The 17,202-nt window shown below is 57.4% G+C and overlaps 2 protein-coding genes across 6 annotated transcripts; both read right to left on the bottom strand.

Annotated features, from left to right (window-relative positions):
* Positions 8-8,481, bottom strand: MCOLN1 (mucolipin 1). Its single transcript, XM_018051159.1, has 14 exons — positions 8,314-8,481; positions 6,363-6,568; positions 5,302-5,469; positions 5,050-5,215; positions 4,552-4,660; positions 4,230-4,326; positions 3,901-4,000; positions 3,590-3,696; positions 3,333-3,482; positions 3,105-3,206; positions 2,616-2,738; positions 2,049-2,264; positions 342-472; positions 8-239 (listed from the first exon to the last, which is right to left on the bottom strand). The coding sequence occupies exons 1-14, from the start codon at positions 8,342-8,344 to the stop codon at positions 203-205; spliced, it is 1,743 nt and encodes a 580-aa protein (XP_017906648.1). The 5' UTR covers positions 8,345-8,481; the 3' UTR covers positions 8-202.
* On the bottom strand, positions 10,399-15,258 carry ZNF358 (zinc finger protein 358). 5 transcript variants are annotated; one of them, XM_018051140.1, is made up of 3 exons: positions 14,401-14,702; positions 12,421-12,526; positions 10,399-12,191 (listed from the first exon to the last, which is right to left on the bottom strand). In XM_018051140.1, the coding sequence occupies exons 2-3, from the start codon at positions 12,491-12,493 to the stop codon at positions 10,474-10,476; spliced, it is 1,791 nt and encodes a 596-aa protein (XP_017906629.1). In that variant the 5' UTR covers positions 12,494-12,526; positions 14,401-14,702; the 3' UTR covers positions 10,399-10,473. The 5 variants fall into 5 exon arrangements, with proteins under 5 accessions (XP_017906629.1, XP_017906633.1, XP_017906632.1 ...); XM_018051144.1 differs by lacking the exons at positions 12,421-12,526; positions 14,401-14,702 and adding an exon at positions 15,199-15,258; XM_018051143.1 differs by lacking the exons at positions 12,421-12,526; positions 14,401-14,702 and adding an exon at positions 15,019-15,038.

Genomic DNA, 17,202 nt, shown 5'->3' with positions numbered 1-17,202 from the left:
AATGAGAACCAGTTTATTTTCCCGTTTATTTAACACCCACCCTATCCTTGTCCAACGTCCGACCCGACTGGCCCAGGCCCTCACGGGGCGCGACTGGCAGCCGGCCTTAAAAGCAAAGGGTAAAATAAATAAGCTTGGGTCTCCGCACTCCGGGGGTGGTGGTGGTGAGGGGGCTAATGTCCAGTAGCAGTCCGGGTCCGAGTCAATTCACCAGCAGCGAATCCTCCTCCGAAGCGTCCCTAAAGGAGGGGAAGTGTTAGCGGAGGTGGAAAGCATCGCTTCCCTCCGTTCGCTTCCCTTCCACCAGCCAATCCCAAACCCGAGCCAAACCAGCCTCGAACCTGCCACAGCAGCAAAGGAGGCTGCAGGCGGAGCCGCTCCCGCGGCGGAATTTGCCGGAGGTGGGGCTGTCCTGGCACTGCGCGATGTAGGCCTGGAGCTCGCTCACTTCTGCGCCAGATCCGCCTGGGTGCTGGGGAGAGAGACCCGGGACCCGCATGAAAGACACCCCTGCCCTCCCCCTCCTCTCCAACCATCTGAATCTCCTCCCTGATTCTGGTGGACCAACCAGGCTCTCTCCTCTGGGGCTTTGTACATGCTGTGCCCTCCACCTGCTGGTTCACCTGCAGACATTCCCTGACCACTGAATGTGCCCTCTCCGCCTGTGGGTCCACCACCTAGAGCTATGCTGGACCCAATCTGGGTGCTTGGCAACCACCTACTGACTTGGGTGCACACAGCGGAAGCAAAGTCTGGGTTTGTACCCCCAAGGCTGATACACATGTGTGATCTTTAAGTGCTAGAGGAAGACCTATGAGGGGTCCTTGGGTCTGAGTGACAGAAGTATGTCTGTTGCCTGGCTGTATGTCCAGGCACAGGCCGGTGCAGTCTTCTGCATTTCCAGTTGCAGAGATGTTCTGGCTTTCAGCCTCTTTTTCACCCTTCCCAACCTCATGGGACCACTCTCTTCTCCAAATCCTTTCTGGCAGTTCCTTCTCCCTGGTGTGCTTTCTCCTGGGCTCTTGTCTCATCAATCCAGAATGTTCTGAGATGATGGAAAGGTTTGATATCTATGCTGTCTAAATCTGGTAGCTACTAACGGCACTGGCATTTGGGTGCTTGCTCTGTGCCCCGTTGTGAGTGAGGAAGTGAATTTAGAATTGTTTCATTTTCATGAAAGTCAAAGTATAACTAGTCACATGTGTGGCCAGAGACCAGACAGCACATTTTAGAAATTTGCCTGGACTCAGCCCAACACCAGTCTAAAGCAGGGGGCCTCTGTAACCTTCAGTACTTCTTTTTATACCACTTCCCATCGGTAGGTTGCCATACTCTGGTTTGTCCATTATCCATCCTGCCCACCAGTGCTGGACAGACACCTGGCACTAGGCTTGGCGCACAACAGGCCCCCAAACACATCTGCTGAAAGATGCGTCTGCTGACAGCTGTGTGACATCTGTCCATCTATTACGCCCACGTTCTGCTCTGGGCCCTGCAGCCTGCAGGACCACCATCATTCCTCAGACCCACAGACAGAGGGGCTGGGAGCAGCACTTCTGGAATCACAGTTTCGGGATGAGCCGGGTTCACCAGCTGCCTAGTAGCCAACCTTGGGCGAAGTCACTGAAACTCTATGGCTTGGTTTGTGTGTGTTCAGTCACTCAGTTGTGTCTGACTCTTTGCAATCCCAGGGACTATAGCCCACCAGGCTTCTCTATTCAAGGGATCTTCCAGCCAAGAATGTTGGAGTGGGCTGCCGTTTCCTACTCCAAAGGCTTGGGTTCCCTGTTGGTAAAAGATGCAGGAATCCTACCTGGCCCCACACCTTGATAAAACTGAAAATGCAGCAGCTGTGACAAGGATGGTATCAGCCCCTCTTGGGCCCCCAATTCTGAGCTAACCTCTCCTTTGGCCTCGTGGAATCTCCCATATTCTTCCCCAGGGTCCTTCTCGCCTCACCCCGTTGTGGCCAACCTCGAGGGACTTACAGCCTGAGTTTGGGGCTGTGTGCTAATGCGTGGGGGGTGGCCCACAGGGAGGTGGCTGACCTTGATGGTGTCGTAGGCGCCTGTGATGAGCGCGATGAAGAGGCTGAGCACCATGTAGATGAACAGGCTGATGAAGGAGTATAGGTAGAGCTGAGAGAAGAGCCAGACCAGGCTGCTGCGGCTCTGCTGCGCCTGCATGGCCGCGAAGGTCACGAACATGTCGTCCCCGTTGATAAGAGAGAACAGGCACTCGGACACCATGGACAGTGAGCGGAACTGCAGGTGGGCAGCACAGTAGGGGGGTCAGAGCAAGCGGGGGGCGTGGCGGGGGCTGGCACTGGGGAGTCAGGACAGCAGGCAGAGCACTAGTAGTCACGGTAAGGCCAACTAGGGGGGATGGGTCACTGAATAAGGGTCAAGGCCAGGGTTACTGGGGGGGGGGGGGGTTCAGAGAGGACAGTGGATAGAATTGCTGGAGACCAGGGATCAAGGTGGGTCGTTCTGTGTCACCAGATCAACAGCAGATGGAGCTGCTGGTGTCAGAGGACTCAGGAAGTAAGAAGGGGAGCCAGGGACCCCTGGACGGTGGGTCATGAGCGCCACCCACAGGTCCCTGCCAGCCCCTACCTTCACGTGGTAGGGCCCCAACACGATCCAGCCACAGAAGCAATAGCCCAGATAGATGACGGCCACACAGCAGCAGAAGCGCATAACGCTGGGCAGGGCCACCCGCAGCGTGGCGATGAGGATCTGTGGAGGGAGGGGTCGGGGGGAACAGTGTGGGCATACCTATAACACAGGCCAGCCGGGGTGACTAGTGAAGCTGGAGGGAGCCTCGGAAGGGGCCGCAGGGTGCTGAGGGCACACCCCCTTGGCTGGATTCAGCTGGCAAGGGGTTGGGGATGAAAGTGGCTCACATAGGCCCCTGCCCATGTAGAGTGACGGGTATGTCTGGTGGGGGTGGGGGGGCAGGTATGGGGAAGAGGCTCCTGGTGGGTCATCTGCAGGGGCTGTTGATGGCAATATGGTTATGATTTATCTGGGGGTGGGGGGGGTGAGAATTAAGGGACACGTGGCTGCCACCAAGAGGCCCTTGGCTGCATGTCTGAAGCTTACATTGTACTTATGGAAGAAGGTCAAATAGCGGATGACTCCGACCCAGACTAGCAGTGTTGAGGTGCCCAGGAGGATGCTGCAGACGTCGTAGCTTGCCAGGTTCTAGGGGCGGGAGTAGCGTCAACTCCATCCGGCCCTTCCCTGGGGATGGCATCGGCAGGGAGTGGGAGAGGGGGCCAGGGTCTGGAAGGAGATGGGGTGGGGAGGCAGGGCGCGGGCAGGACCCACCTTGGCTTCGATGCCAATCTTCATGATGGTACCCGAGATGGTGAGCATGTCGCTGGTGACCAGAAGGATGTACCAGCCATTGACAAATTCCAACCGCTCCCACAGGCTAATGACCCGTCCCCTCCGTCGCCACATGAACCTGACAAATTCCTGCAGGGGTAGGCGGGTGGGGTGAGGGCCGGTCTGGGCAGGGGAAGCTCACCACCCTGGCGGCCCCAAGGGTCCCAGAGCTGGGTGAGGCTGGGGGTGGCTCTCACATTCTGCAGGAGGAAGCCTCGGAGCAGTGAGCGGGCGCACAGCAGGAAGGAGAAGGCGCAGGTGAGGATAACAACCACGTCAAACAGGAGCCGGAAGCTGTTGTCTCCTGTGGGGAGGGGGCCAAAGGCAGGGCTGGGGATGAGGCAACTGGGCCAGGCCCCAGGCCCGGGGCGGGGCTTCAGGGCTGGTCAGTGGGTTCATAGGTTTCTCTGGGTGAGTCGGGAGCTTGGTCCATGCTGGTCTGGGGCTCGGGGCTCCCAGGGAAATTCAGAGACCCTGGGCAGCACTGGTTCGGGGCTTGGGGGCTCACCATGGCCAAAGACGCTGGGGTGCTTACACTCCTGGATGTGGGCCTGGGTCTCTAGGCTGATGGGGACACGCCCACTGTGTGCCTTATTGTCAAATGTGATCTGCAGGGGTATAGCGAGATGAGATGGGACAGGGTAAACCTCGGCAGACCCAAGGCTCTCAGACCTGCAGGAGGGATGATCTCTCCAGCCCCAGCCTCCCCCATCGGCCCCACACTGCCCCTGGCCCAGGGTCCCCCAGCTCGAGAGTTCAGGAGTCCTGTGCCCCGCCCCCCACCCTACCCCATCATGGGCTGGTTCCTCACCCACACCCCAGGGACCGTGGGCTCACCAGGATACTGAAGGTGTAGCAGTCTGGGATTTCATTGTTGATCAGGCTCTGGAGGTTAATGGTCTTCAGCTGGAAGTGGATGGTGACGTTGATCAGCCTGGGGGGGAGGCTTGGGTGAGGGGGTGGGTGGGCTCTGCCTGAGTGCCAGTGCTCTGCCCCATGCTGACTCTGCAGCTGGCACAGGAAGTGCTCACGTGGCAGCATTAGCTTGGCCTGCCCAGCCCCGGCTTGTGGGGAAGTGGTTGCCCCCTCCCCCAACACTGAAGATGCCTGGAGTCCTGCCTCCCCGCACCCCCAGCCCCCTCGATCGGTCAGACAGTACTTGTGGAATTTGAGCGTGAGGTTCCTGTAACTGGCGCTGCCATCCGAGAGGGAGAGATCATCACTGGGGGGAACGGGGGGTCTCTCAGGGGGGTCCACCCGGATACAGTCTGAGGACAGGGAGTCAGGGAGGGGACACTGCTGGCAGGGGAGGCACAGGCAGGTCTCCCCAGAGTCCCCGACAGCCCCCTTCCCTGCTTTTCCTCTCCCTTCGTATTTCCACATTTGTCTGTTTCCGCTGTCTACCCCACAAGGGTCAGGCCCAGCCTATCTAACCCCGTACACAGGCCCCAGTGCCTGGCGCTCCGTGGGCCCAGGTGTTTAGGGAATGAATGACAGTGAAACATAGCATGCAGCTCTGTCTGCACACAAGCAGCCTACGAATCATCACGTCATCCTCACCACCCTGTCTTCCAGACGAGCAGGAGGGATTTTCAAGTGGGATTTTAATCCTAGCAGCCCGGGCTCCTGACCACTGAGCCCTGCCCGGCCCACTCACCCGTGACGACCATCGGATCAATGTCAAATGTGTCGTTGGCTGGGTCCACGTGGCCCCGGTGGTAGTAGCACTGGCAGAGGGCCAAGGCTGAGCCGTTGGCCCAGGGGCCGCCCCCGCCCCGCACATAGGCATACCGGCCCAGGGACACGTTTGGGAGCGTCAGGTACTGCGGGCAAAGGAGGGGAGGGTCTGTCAGCCCCGCTTGCTCTCCCCTGAGGGACCAGCTGCCCACTGGCTCCTGGCCACCCGTACCTGGTCCACGGCATAGAAGATGGCCTGGTATAGCTGCTGCCGTGTGTAGGCTGCAAACGTGTCATCCGCCCCATCCGTGTAGCCCAGCAGGAAGAGGTGCCGGAAAGCGATGGTGTTCTCCTCCCGGAACGTCACTGCCAGCTGGTTGCTGAGCCCAAACAGGATGAGCTGGCAGGAGGGACAAGGATGATGGGAATCTCCCACAGTGCATGAGTGGAGGGAGAGAAGAGAGAGGGCCCTCCCCATGAGGGCAGGCCCTCCATACGTACAGGCCCTCCTGAGCGAATGGACTGAACTGCACAGGGTAAGTACCACTGCTGGGTTCCTTTTGCTGTTGTACAGTCGCTCAGTCGTTTCCGACTCTTTTCGATCCCATGGACTGCAGAACGCCAGGCTCCTCTGTCCATGGGATTTCACTGGCAAGAATGCTGCAGTGGGTTGCCATTTCCTCCTCTAGAGCATCTTCCCGACCCAGGGATTAAACCTGCATCTCCTGCATTAGCAGGTGGGTTCTTTACCACTGAGTCACCTGGGAAGCCCCTCACTGGGCTCCTTTACTGACGGGAGATTAGAAGCATGGTGACATACCCAAAGTCACCAGACCAGAAGCTCTCATGGTGAGTCTGACTCATCATGGAGTCCTGGGAGCCCAGCACAGGTCCTGGGAGAGGGAGGGAGTGAGGGCAGTGATCTCTGCAGCCACCAGATCAGTTTTCTTTGAGGGTCGGCACAGCATCAGCCTGCCAGGGCCCACACGCCAGCTCCCAAGGCTTAGTTGCTGTGTGACTTTGGACAAGTCCCTTAACCTCTCTGAGCCTCATTTGTCTCATCTATAAAAAAAGGGCGACAACACTGACCAGACCTTAGAGGGCATTTGTGAAGCTTAACGGAGCTGCTCCCGTGCAGGCCCCAGAGGGCTTCCGACTGATGAGTGCCACTGTCACTATCATGATGCTGCTGCAGGGGCAGGACTAGGCTCTGACTCTAGGCTTTTCCCCTTCAAGGAAAACAGGGCCCACCGGTGGAATTCTGGGGGCAGGGGTGAGTGGTACAGGTCTCACCTGCACAGTGACCACCAAGATCTTCACCACTTGCAGCATAAGCTTGAAAGGCTTGCGACCCTTGGCCCGGAATTTATCACAGGGGCTCATGAAGAAGTACTTGAGACGGCGACGGAGATCTTCCTCTTCTGGAGGGGTTGAAGGGGCTGGGGAAGCCCCTGTCTGAGTCCCATATCCAGGGCTGGGTGTCAGAAGCCGCTCAGTCTCTGTGAGATGGGAGGGAGGGGGAAGTGGGGACCAGGCCGAGACAAGTTTACCTGCCGATAGGGGAGGCAGGTCCCAAGCTCCAGCTAAGAAAGAACTCTGGAAGATCTAAGGAAAACCAGAAAGTTTGTAACATTTTACAGATATTTGCAACAGTGCTGGTCAAAGACTATAAATCACTTGAAAGAGCCTGAACTGATTCCTGGTCCTGCCTCGGGGCACTTAGCTTTCCAGAGTCTCAGCTTCCTCGACTGCGAAATGGGGCAATAAATTCTCTCACTAGGAAGCTAAGGATTTGATACTTACATAGCATTCCATTCCTAAGCTTCAGTGGTTCCTCAACAAGTAGAGGCTATTCTATTTTTTTGTTTGTTTTTTTCCCCCATCTTTTTGGCCATGCCTAAGGGCTTGCAGGATCTTAGTTCCCAGACCAGGGACTGAACCCAGGCCACAGCAATGAAAGCACCAAGTTCTAACCACTAGACCACCAGGGAACTCCTGAAAGTGAAAGTGAAGTCGAGTCTGACTCTTTGTGACCCCATAGACTGTAGCCTACTATAGACTGTAGCCTACAGGCTTCTCCATCCACAGGGTTTTCCAGGCAAGAGTATGGGAGTGGGTTGCCATTTCCTTCTCCAGGGGATCTCCCCAACCCAGGGATCAAACCCGGGTCTCTCGCATTGCAGGCAGATGCTTTATCCTCTGAGCCACCGGGGAAGCCCAGGGAACTCCTAAATAGAGGCTATTCTAAGCACCACTGATTCCTTTCAGTCCTGACCAGCCCAAGAGGAAGTCCAAGTTTTCAGAAACTGTCAGGGTCATAGTTGATCACAGCAGCCAAGAATAGTCCCTGACATACCCCCATGATCCCCACTGGAAGAACCCTGTTTCATTCCAAAGCCTGGTTGGCTCTCTGCCTAGCCCAGCCACCAAGATGAAATGTGGACACTCTCAGAACCTGTCCCACAGGGAGGGCCACTTTCAGATCCCTTTGGCACTCAGATGCTGTTGTGGTTGTTTACAAGACAGCTGGATGGGAAGCCGGAGGGCGGGTCACCTCCCTGGCTGGGATCACAGCTAATCCACCCCAGGCTCCAATGACTAGGACATCTCTGAGGTGTCTGCAGCTGGTTTAAGAGGAGATGATCAACACACGGGCATTCCTCAGGCTCCCCTACGAGAGGCAACTGAGCTTCCATGGGTCTGGAGATCTGAAATTGAGTTAGGCGCCTGGGTTTAAAGTGGCAACCCCGCCCCAGCAGTCCTGCCTGGGTTTAGAAGCATTTGCCTCCTGGCCTGGGGAAGCAGAGTCTGGGAGTCTGACGTTGGAACGGGAGGGTGGGGGTGGGGGCTGGAGAAGCTGGGGCCGCGGTCGGAGTTTCAGCAGAACTGAGCAATCATAATCTAGGCTCGGGATGCAAATCCTGGGACCCTCGCCGCCGCGAGTCGGAGAAGCTGGCGGCTCGCCAGCTGCCTGAGTTGAAGGTACTCAAAGCACAGCCCGGAGTCCCGCCACTTAGAGGGGAGAAGCTGGTGCCCACCCGCCACATGTGGGCAGCCTGCCCTTTCTGCCTTTTCTCCTAGGCTCTAGGAGCCGTCAGTCCATACCGACGCCACCGGGAAGCTGAGAGGTGGGCATGGGAGCTGAGGAAAGGGAAACCCGGAGCTCCACAGTCCCAGGTAGGAGAAGCCGTCCGCAGGTTCGCAGCCCGCGTTCCGGAGCTCGCCGGGCTGTCTGCGCCCTCACCTGAGCCGCGCGGGCCTACGGGGACTGCCATGTCGGGGCCCGGAGCGCCGGACGCCGCCGGGCGCTGCGGGGCAGCCGGGGTCCGAAGGCCCCGCGCTGTCACTGCGGCCTCGCTCCCTGGCGGTGCAGCTTCAAACCCTCCCGCATCAGCTGACTCGCGCCTCAGACACGTGACCATCGCAGCCTGGGAGGCAGGCGACCAAATCCGGTCCCGCCCCCTGCGCCACGACATCCCCTGCCTGAGCACCGCGCAAGCGTGCCGCGGACGGCAGCTGGCTTCCTCTAGGCGGTCGCGAGGTCCTAGCGCCGAGGGTGCCAATGTGCTGGGGGATGGGCCGGCTGTGAGCGCGCGGACTCAGGACTGACTCGGTCCTGGCTCCCTGTCGTTCCGGCGTCCAGTGCCAATCTCTTGGCTTCCATGTCTAATGCTTGACCTCTTTCCCTCCGCGGTGTAGGATAATGATCCTGTCTCAAGGGTATCCCTCTCCATCCTTCCAGAAACCTTCCCTTACTCTCAACCCTCTCTCATCTGAACTATCATTAATCCTACTTCTTTCCCTAATTGTATCCTAAATAGGACCACTTGCCTCCACTCCTATGGCTGTCAGCCCAGAGTTTCCCAACATTCCTGGCTTGGACCCCTGCCACAACCTCCCTGATCTTAGACTCCTACTTCTGATCCCCCTCTCCATCCAGCAGCCAGAAGGGTCTTCCAAAAATAATTGATATCAGTCCTCTGTCAGAATCTGCTGGTAGCTTCCCATTTCTCTCGGATGACAAGCAAACTTCAATCTACTGGAGCCCTCTTTTCCAGCCCCACCTACTTCCTCCCCTATCTCATCTCAGTGGCCTCAGGGCCTTAGTACAATCTTCTTGCCTTAGGCAAGAAGGCAGGCAATTTGGGTTTAAATCTACACCCTCCCAACCACTACTTCTGTGTCTTTGAAAAACTCCTTTAAATGCCGTGTGCCTCAGTGTCCTCATTTGCAAAAGGGGAATACTCAGTTATCTGTCTCATGGAGCTGCTGAGAGAAATAAATGAGAGGGCTTCCTTGATGGTCCAGTAATGAAGAATCTGCTTATCAGTGCAGGGAACACAGATTCTATCTTGGTCTGGGAAGAACCCACATGGCAGGGAGCAACCAAGTCTGTGCTCCACAACTACTGAGCCAGTGCTCTAGAGCCTGTAAGTCACAACTACTGAAGCCTGTCTGCCTAGAGCCTGTGCTCCATAGGAGAAACTAAGGCAATGGGAAGCCCCGTGTACCACAACCAAGTGTAGCCCTTGCTCACTGCAACTAGAGAAAAGCTCACACACAGCAATGAAGACCCAGCGTGGCCAAAAGATAAATAAAATTACTTTTTAAAAAAGAATTAAGTGAGAAAATGCAAATTCATAGCACAAGTCTGGACCAACAGTAGTACTGAAGTAGCAGTGATTGGATTTACAAAGTCCTTCTACAGGGAAGCTGTCCCCTATTTAAATCAGAAGTCTTGTTATGCTTCTTGAACGCACCATACTTTATAGTTGCTTTTTAAGTGTTTCTGAACTCTGGGAGCTCTGTGAGAACCAAGGCCATGCTAATCTTGCTCCCTGCCGAGACTTGAGCAATCAACACATGTGTATTGAATGCATAAGCGAGTGACCTCTCCTTTGTCCTGTGGTGTACTTGCAATGTGGGCTTTGAAGGATAAGGGGTAAATCTGGGGAGCAGAAAGGGCAGGCTGCCCACATGGTTTCATATCAGCCTCTGCTATGCACCTGCTACACGTTCAATGTGTCAGAAATCCCACCACTCGTGGGAAAGTTAACTCTAAAAGGGAAGGAAGCAGCATAGACCAGACCGCAGGGTGAGTCCGCCCCTGACTGGGGTGGCTAAGTCTGGAGGAACAGAGAATGGCGACTGCTGAGATGGACCAGTATGAGACCTCCTGGGGGAAGCTGCCGCCAGGAGTATGTTTTTGGGGGAGCCAGGACAGTAAGGTTCCGTTTGTGTGCCTCGCTCCGGTAATGCCCTCCCATCTCCCCAGGAACAGGCTGCACATTAGAGAAAAAAGAGCAACAGCAGAACGATGACACAGAGCCAGGAGGCAGTGGGAGGCTTTTACTAACTGCACAACACACGCTTTCCCAGGCCCCTGCGGGTGCCAGCACGCCCTTCAGCCATCGGGCCCGAGCAGGGCTTCTTGCTCCTGCACCCACCTGGGACTCTCACCCATAGGGAGGGCTGGGCTGACAGTGTCACGGATGGGAGAGCCGCGGTCAGGGTGGGACTTGGAGTTGGAGTCAGGGCTGGGCACAGGATCTATGTTGGGGCTGGGACCAGATCTGTGGTCAGGGCTAGCCAGTAGGTCGGAACTGGCATTATGCCCAGGCTTAGGGTCAGAAGACAGGGCAGAATCAGGGCTGGGGCTACATCTAGAGCCACTGGTGGGTTTGGGGTTGGGATTGGGGAGGGAGCCCAGCGCAGAGCCAGGGTCACGGTCAAGGCCAGAGCTAGGGCCAGGGCTGAGCACTGAGACAGCATCCGGACCCAGGAGAGAGGACTGCCCTGGTCTTAGCATCGAAGCAGGACTGAGGCCCAGGCCGGCAGCGGCAGCGGCGGCAGCCGCAGCTGCAGCCGCACCCTCGTGCACGCGCTTGTGCTTGGTGAGGCTGGAGGCTTGGCCGAAGGCCTTGCCGCAGAGCTGGCAGCGGTAGGGGCGCTCGCCCGAATGCACATGTAGGTGCTGTAGCAACGCGGAGCTCTGCCCAAAGGCCTTGGAGCAGTGGGGGCAGGCGTAGGGCCGCTCGCCCGTGTGCGTGCGCAGGTGATGCTGCAGGTTGGAGCTCTGGCCAAAGGCCTTGCCGCAGTGGGGGCAGCGGTAGGGGCGCTCGGCCGTGTGTGTGCGCTGGTGCTGCAGCAGCGCCGAGCTCTGCCCGAAGGCCTTGCCGCATTGCGGGCATGGGTACGGCCTCTCGCCCGTGTGCGTGCGCAGGTGCTTCAGCAGCGCCGAGCCCTGCCCGAAGCCCTTGGCGCACACCGGGCACTTGTGCGGCCGCGGGCCGCCGTGCGTGCGCAAGTGCTGCGCCAGCAGCGAGCCGTGGCCGAAGGCTTTGCCACACACCGGGCAATGGTGAGGCTTCTCGCCACTGTGGCTGCTGCGGTGCTTGAGCAGTGTGGAGCGCCAACCGAAGGCCTTGCCGCACGCGGCGCACTGGTACGGCCGCGCGCCAGTGTGGATGCCCCGGTGCTGCGCCAGCGTGGCGCCGTGGCTGAATGACTTGCCGCAGTCGGGGCAGCGGTAGGGCTTCTCGCCGCTGTGCGTGCGGCGGTGCTGGCTAAGCCCCGAGCTGCGGCGGAAGGCTCGCCCGCAGTCGGGGCAAGAGAAGGGCCGGGGCGGGCTGGCAGGTGCAGGGAGCACCGCGGGGGCAGCGGTCAGGACCTCAGGAGTGGCAGGGAGGTCGGAGGAGAGGGAGTCCAGGTCTGGGGCGGCAGTGGGACTGAGGGTGTCGCTGTTAGGGTCGAGGATCAGGGGAACCGGGCCGATGACGTCGGGGTCGTCGAAACTTGAAGACAGGGGGTCGAGATCTTGGGGGTCGGAGTCACGGATCCCCGAGATGGAGCCTGGAGCATCCACCTCGGCATCCAGAGCCTCGGAGACAGGCTCCAGATCTTCATAGCTGGGGTCCACGTCCTCAGAGACAGTATGGAGGTCTTCCGGCTCAGGCTCCGGGTTTGCGGAAGCCGGGTCCAGCTCTTCTGGGTCGGGGTCTAGGTCTTCTGAGTCCGTGTCAAGCTCTTCATAATCGGGCCTCCTGCCTTTGTGGCCTGGGTTCCTGACTAAGACGGAACGCCTCATCCCTGGTGTGGAAGTACCGGCTTCTGGGGCAGGATCTACGGGGTGAGGGCAGAGGGTGAGTGGAGAGTAGTTTCTGGGGAACCAGGGGTCTCTTTTGGAGCCTGGGCAGGGAAGGGAGAGGGAGTTGGGCTGTACCCCAGATCCCGCTTTGGGGTAAACACACAGATCCTTCTCCTGTCTCGTGCTACAGGGAGACTGCACTGGCTCCTGTGCAGAGGGACCCTGGTGGGACATGGGGAGGGGCCTCCCTTCTCAGCCCCACACCTGGATAGAAGTCAGGGGACCCAGCACTAGAGGTCTCCAGCACCCAGCTCCATGGCTCCGCCCCTCTCTCCATCCTGGGCTCCTCCTCTGGTGGGAAGCTCAGGTCCTGTGGAGGAGAGACAGTCCCCTTGACCATGGCCCCTTTGAGGGGAAGAGGGTGGGTGTCTGTGTTCCTGTGCTTGCTCTAAGTACATGGCCTGAATTCCAGTCCCCTTGTTGGGGGTGGCATATTTTGGGGTTCCTGGTAGGGAACTTGGCTCACCTCCTAGAGAGGAAACATTGTGATCTCTGAAGCCTCTATCTATGGGGGATAAGTGTGTGTGTGTGTGTTGGGGGGGTGGGCAGACAACATCTGGTACTCCTCCTGGGTCACTGGGGGCACGCAGGGAGACCCTTCCTGGGGAAGAGACAATCTGAATTCCAAACTTCACAGTCCTGGGGTATGACTAAGTGTCAAAACACCTATGTTGTCTTAGATAGAAGATCCTGAATGCTGATTTCTAAAGTTAGAGTGTGCGTGGGGAACCCTGGAGGGGGGCAGGGAGACCCATGGACCCATTATCCAGGAGAGTAGGGACAGGTGTCAGTATACCTGTTTGCCCGACTGGATAGATCCTGAATTCTAACCCCTAGCTTGTTAGTTGCTTAGTCCAGTCCAGCTGTTTGGTATTTCATGGACTGTAACCCACCAGGCTTCTCTGTCCAAGGAACTATCCAGGCAAGAAAACTGGAGTGGGTAGCCAATCCCCTTCTCCAGTGGATATTCCCCACCCAGGCATCAAACAAGGGTCTCCTGCATTGCAGGCAGATTCTTTACCATATGAACCACCAGAAAACGCCTAGCTGCGGGGTAGGCAAAACAACAAACTGGGCTTCTCTTTGGTTACTGGAGGGCCCCTGGGCCATCTCCTAGGAAGGAATGATTTCTTGAGTGACTGACTCCACAGCTGAAGCATGGAGATGGTCCTCTCTGAGAAGAAAGATCCTGAATCCTACCTCCATGGCTGGAGTAGGGAGTGGGACAGAGAAAGAAGCTGGGACCCCTTCTGGGGAGCACTAGGAGCTCAGGATTATCTGCAGGGGAGGTGATGCCCAGCCCATGGCTAGGCCTGGTGGGGGGAACAACAAATAGATCTATTATTGGGAGGGGGGTTGAGGTGGGGGTGGGTGTGCATTGGAGGGCACTTTGGCTCTCCTTTGGGGGAGGGGGACCTTCTGAGCCACAACCCCAGAGCTGGGAGTGGATACACACACAGAGAGGCCTGAGTTTCTAGTTCACCTCCTCACATTCCATGATGGAGGGTGGGGGGACAGTGATGGGTCACCCCTGGCTTCTCTGTAGGGGGAAGACACTTAGATTGGCTCCTGAATTCCCACCTCTGAGCTACAAGTAGCAAGGAGACATAACTGGGGTCTTTCCCTGAGTTCCTGGGGGGCAGGTGGAATCCTGGATCACCTCTTGAGGAAGGGGCTTCCAGTGCTCTGGACTCCAAGACTGGAAAGTGAGGGGAAACAACACCTGGGGTCCTGGGGGAGATCCCTCTGGAGGATGGGTCTCCTGAACTCCAGACCCCAGGCTGGAAGGTCTGAGGGAACAATACCTGGGGTCACTCCTGGGCTCCTGGGGTGGGGGATCCGGATCGCCTCCAGGGGAGGGGGCGTTCTGGACTTACGGCCCCCCACCCCCAGCCGAGGGGTGCCCCCCTCCCCTACCTCCCGATTGACGATTGACGGCGCCCAGCTTGGGCTGGGCCCTCCCCCGGGGCCGCAGCGGCGGAACCGGCGCGCTAGGCCCGCAGGTCGCGCGGCCCCCTCCCATCGCGCCCCAGGCTCTGCTCTCCCCGGGCGGGCGGGCGAGCGGGGCAGCGGTGGAGGGTAGGACAGAGGTCGCCCCAGGCCGCGCCCCGCGCTGGGGGCCCCCCGCGCCCGCCCCCCTCATCGCGGCCCCCGCCCGCCCGGCCCGCTCGCGGGGACACTCACCCGGCGCCCCTCTCCCCTGCCCGGCCCGCCGCGCCCGCCGGCGCCCCCGGGGCCCGCAGGAAGCCCCCCGCCCGCCAGCCCCGCCGGCGGCCCCCTCGGCCCTGCGGCCCCGCCAGGCGCTCCCGGGGAGCGAGAGGGGCCGGCCGAGGGCCGCAGCGGGGGCTGCTGGGACTTGTAGTTCGCCCGCGCCCGCCTCGGCCGTCGCCATCGCTGCCCCCGCCCCCCGGGCCAGCCTTTGTCCCGGCCCGGCCACCCGGCCGCGCGGCCGCGCCTTTGTCTGCGCCGGGCCCCGCCCGCGCTGTCCCCGCCGCCATCCCCTCTCCTCTTCTGCTTCTCTCCCAGCGGCTCTTGATCCCTCTCCGCCCCTGTCTCTCTCTCTGTGTCCCTTCTCTGTCCCTCCGTCCCTTTATTTCCATGTCTTGGCCTCTCGTCACTTTCTCTGCCTCCATCCCTCTGTCTCTGCATCCTCCTCCTCTCTCTCCCTGTCTCTGCCTCCTGCCCGTGTCTCCGACTCTGTCTCTCTTTCTCTCTCTCGTTTCCAGGAACACCAAACAGTCTCTGTCTCTTGCAGACGGGCAACACACATCAGCATAGTTCAGACGCTGAGAATTTACAAACTTGTGGTATCTTTGCTCAGTCCAGCGTTTTCGCTTTAAGACTCCTCCTCCGAGGAAAAGAGCTGGGGATACTCCTCCTCCTTCTCCTCCCAGGGTCATGCAGGGCTGTCACTGGTGGGCTCCCCGTGCCTGTTCCTCCTTCTATAAGCCAGGTCTAGTAAGCAGTCTGGGCATACTTTACCTGGAGATGAAGATCCCTGTGAAGAGGGAATGAAATACAGCCCTGGCAGCTGGCAGCTGGGCTGTGATGTTCTTAGCAGAACATAAACAACAGGTCTCAGAATATAAACAGTCATCACACAAGGCCGCTCTGTGACCGAGTCTGAGCTGAGATAGACACAAGGACACTGCAACCTCAAAAATGAATACATACCCTGTGCCTCCTACTAACAGAGATGACTGCCGCTTCCTCCCAATGACCACCCCACATCCATCCTCCTACATCTAAGAATCACCAAAAGACCCAGTCACCAATCTGCTCCCTCACAGTGCCAGGCTAGAATTGCTCTACTCTCCTCAACTCTACTTAAAACTCTCCAGCACAAGCCTGAATCTTATGAGAAGCCTTTCTGTCCTCCACCTCTCTCCTCTGGAGATACCCTGCTAAGGGGTCTTCCTTGCTGCACAAGCTAAAAAAAAACAAACTTTTTTTGACTACCGGTGTGCTTCTGATGGGGCTTCTCTGTATTCTTGTCTGGAGAATCCCATGGACAGAGGAGCCTGGAGGGCTACAGTCCATGGGGTCGCAAAGAGTTGGACATGACTGAGCGACTAAACAACAACAACAAAAACAAGTGCTTCTGATGGTCCTTGGCTGGTGAATTTTGACACCACCTACCCTTGCATGTAGGTCAGGCCTCCAGGAGACTTTGCTCCTCCTTCTGGAATCTTCTAGATCTGGGCTGGACTTTTGGCCTGAGACCTGCTTTCTATCCCTCTGTGGAGAAGCCCACAGCAGATCTGAGACACTGCAATTGGATTATGTTCCTGGATCCTTATCCTGCTGGATGATCCCATTACAGTAATACTTGTAAAGACAGCTGTTGCTTCTTCTGTCTGCCTAGTCTCAGTCTCTCTCTTGTTTTCCCTTTGTGTAGCCCCTACCACTACTCCAGACAGACCTGTGTCTAACACAGCCCCCAGGGTCTTGTAATCGAAACTTATCAACCTGAGAACCTCCCCGCTTGGCCACAAGGATGAGGTCTGGGATGAAGCCACGTAGCTGGAGGATCTCTTTCTTCCTCTGGGATCATGAACTGTTCACAGGACCTCATTCTACCTGCACCCACCTTCCTCAGTTGTGTGGAAGAACAGTCTGCAGACTGAAGTCAGTCTGTACCAGGATGTAGAGGTGAGAGTCAGAGAGACAGCCGTAGTTATATTGGTTGAGCTCCTCAGTTCAGTTCAGTTCAGTCACTCAGGCGTGTCCGACTCTTTGCAACCCCATGGACTGCAGCACGCCAGGCGTCCCTATCCATCACCAACTCCCGGAGCTTGCTCAAACTCATGTCCATTGAGTTGGTGATGCCATCCAACCTTCTCATCCGTTGTTGTCCCCTTCTCCTCTCACCTGCAATCTTTCCCAGCATCAGAGTCCTTTCCAATAAGTCAGTTCTTCGCATCAGGTGGCCAAAGTATTAGAGTTTCAGCTTCAGCATCAGTCCTTCCAATGAATATTCAGGACTGATTTCCTTTAGGATGGACTAGTTTGATCTCCTAGCAGTCCAAGGGACTCTCAAGAGTCTTTTCCAACACCACAGTTCAAAAGCATCATTTTTTTGGCACTCAGGTTTCTTTACAGCCCAACTCTCACATCCTTACATGGCTACTGGAAAAACCATAGCTTTGACTAGACAGACCTTTGGTGGCAAAGTAATGTCTCTGCTTTTTAACACGCTGTCTAGGTTGGTCATGGCTATAGCCAGGTTGAGCTCCTGGGTACAGCCATACCTGAAGCCCTCAGTCTTGTCAGTGTCACAAGCCAACCAATTTCTGGGGGATTTAAGCTAGTTTAGTGGGTTTCTGTTCCTTGCAGTCATGACAGTCTTGACTAATTTATAAATTAGTTTCGGGAAAGGGAAGGGTATTGAAGGAAATAACTTAAACTGTGAAATTGGCTGAACAAAGGTAAAATAGAGGGCCAGGGCCACCACAGACATATATATATACATTATGAATAGGACTT

Source organism: Capra hircus, chromosome 7 (genome assembly GCF_001704415.2).
Source record: "Capra hircus breed San Clemente chromosome 7, ASM170441v1, whole genome shotgun sequence".
NCBI lineage: Eukaryota > Metazoa > Chordata > Mammalia > Artiodactyla > Bovidae > Capra > Capra hircus.
Note: the sequence above shows the minus strand (reverse complement) of the source record. Positions and strands in the feature narration are given on the sequence as shown.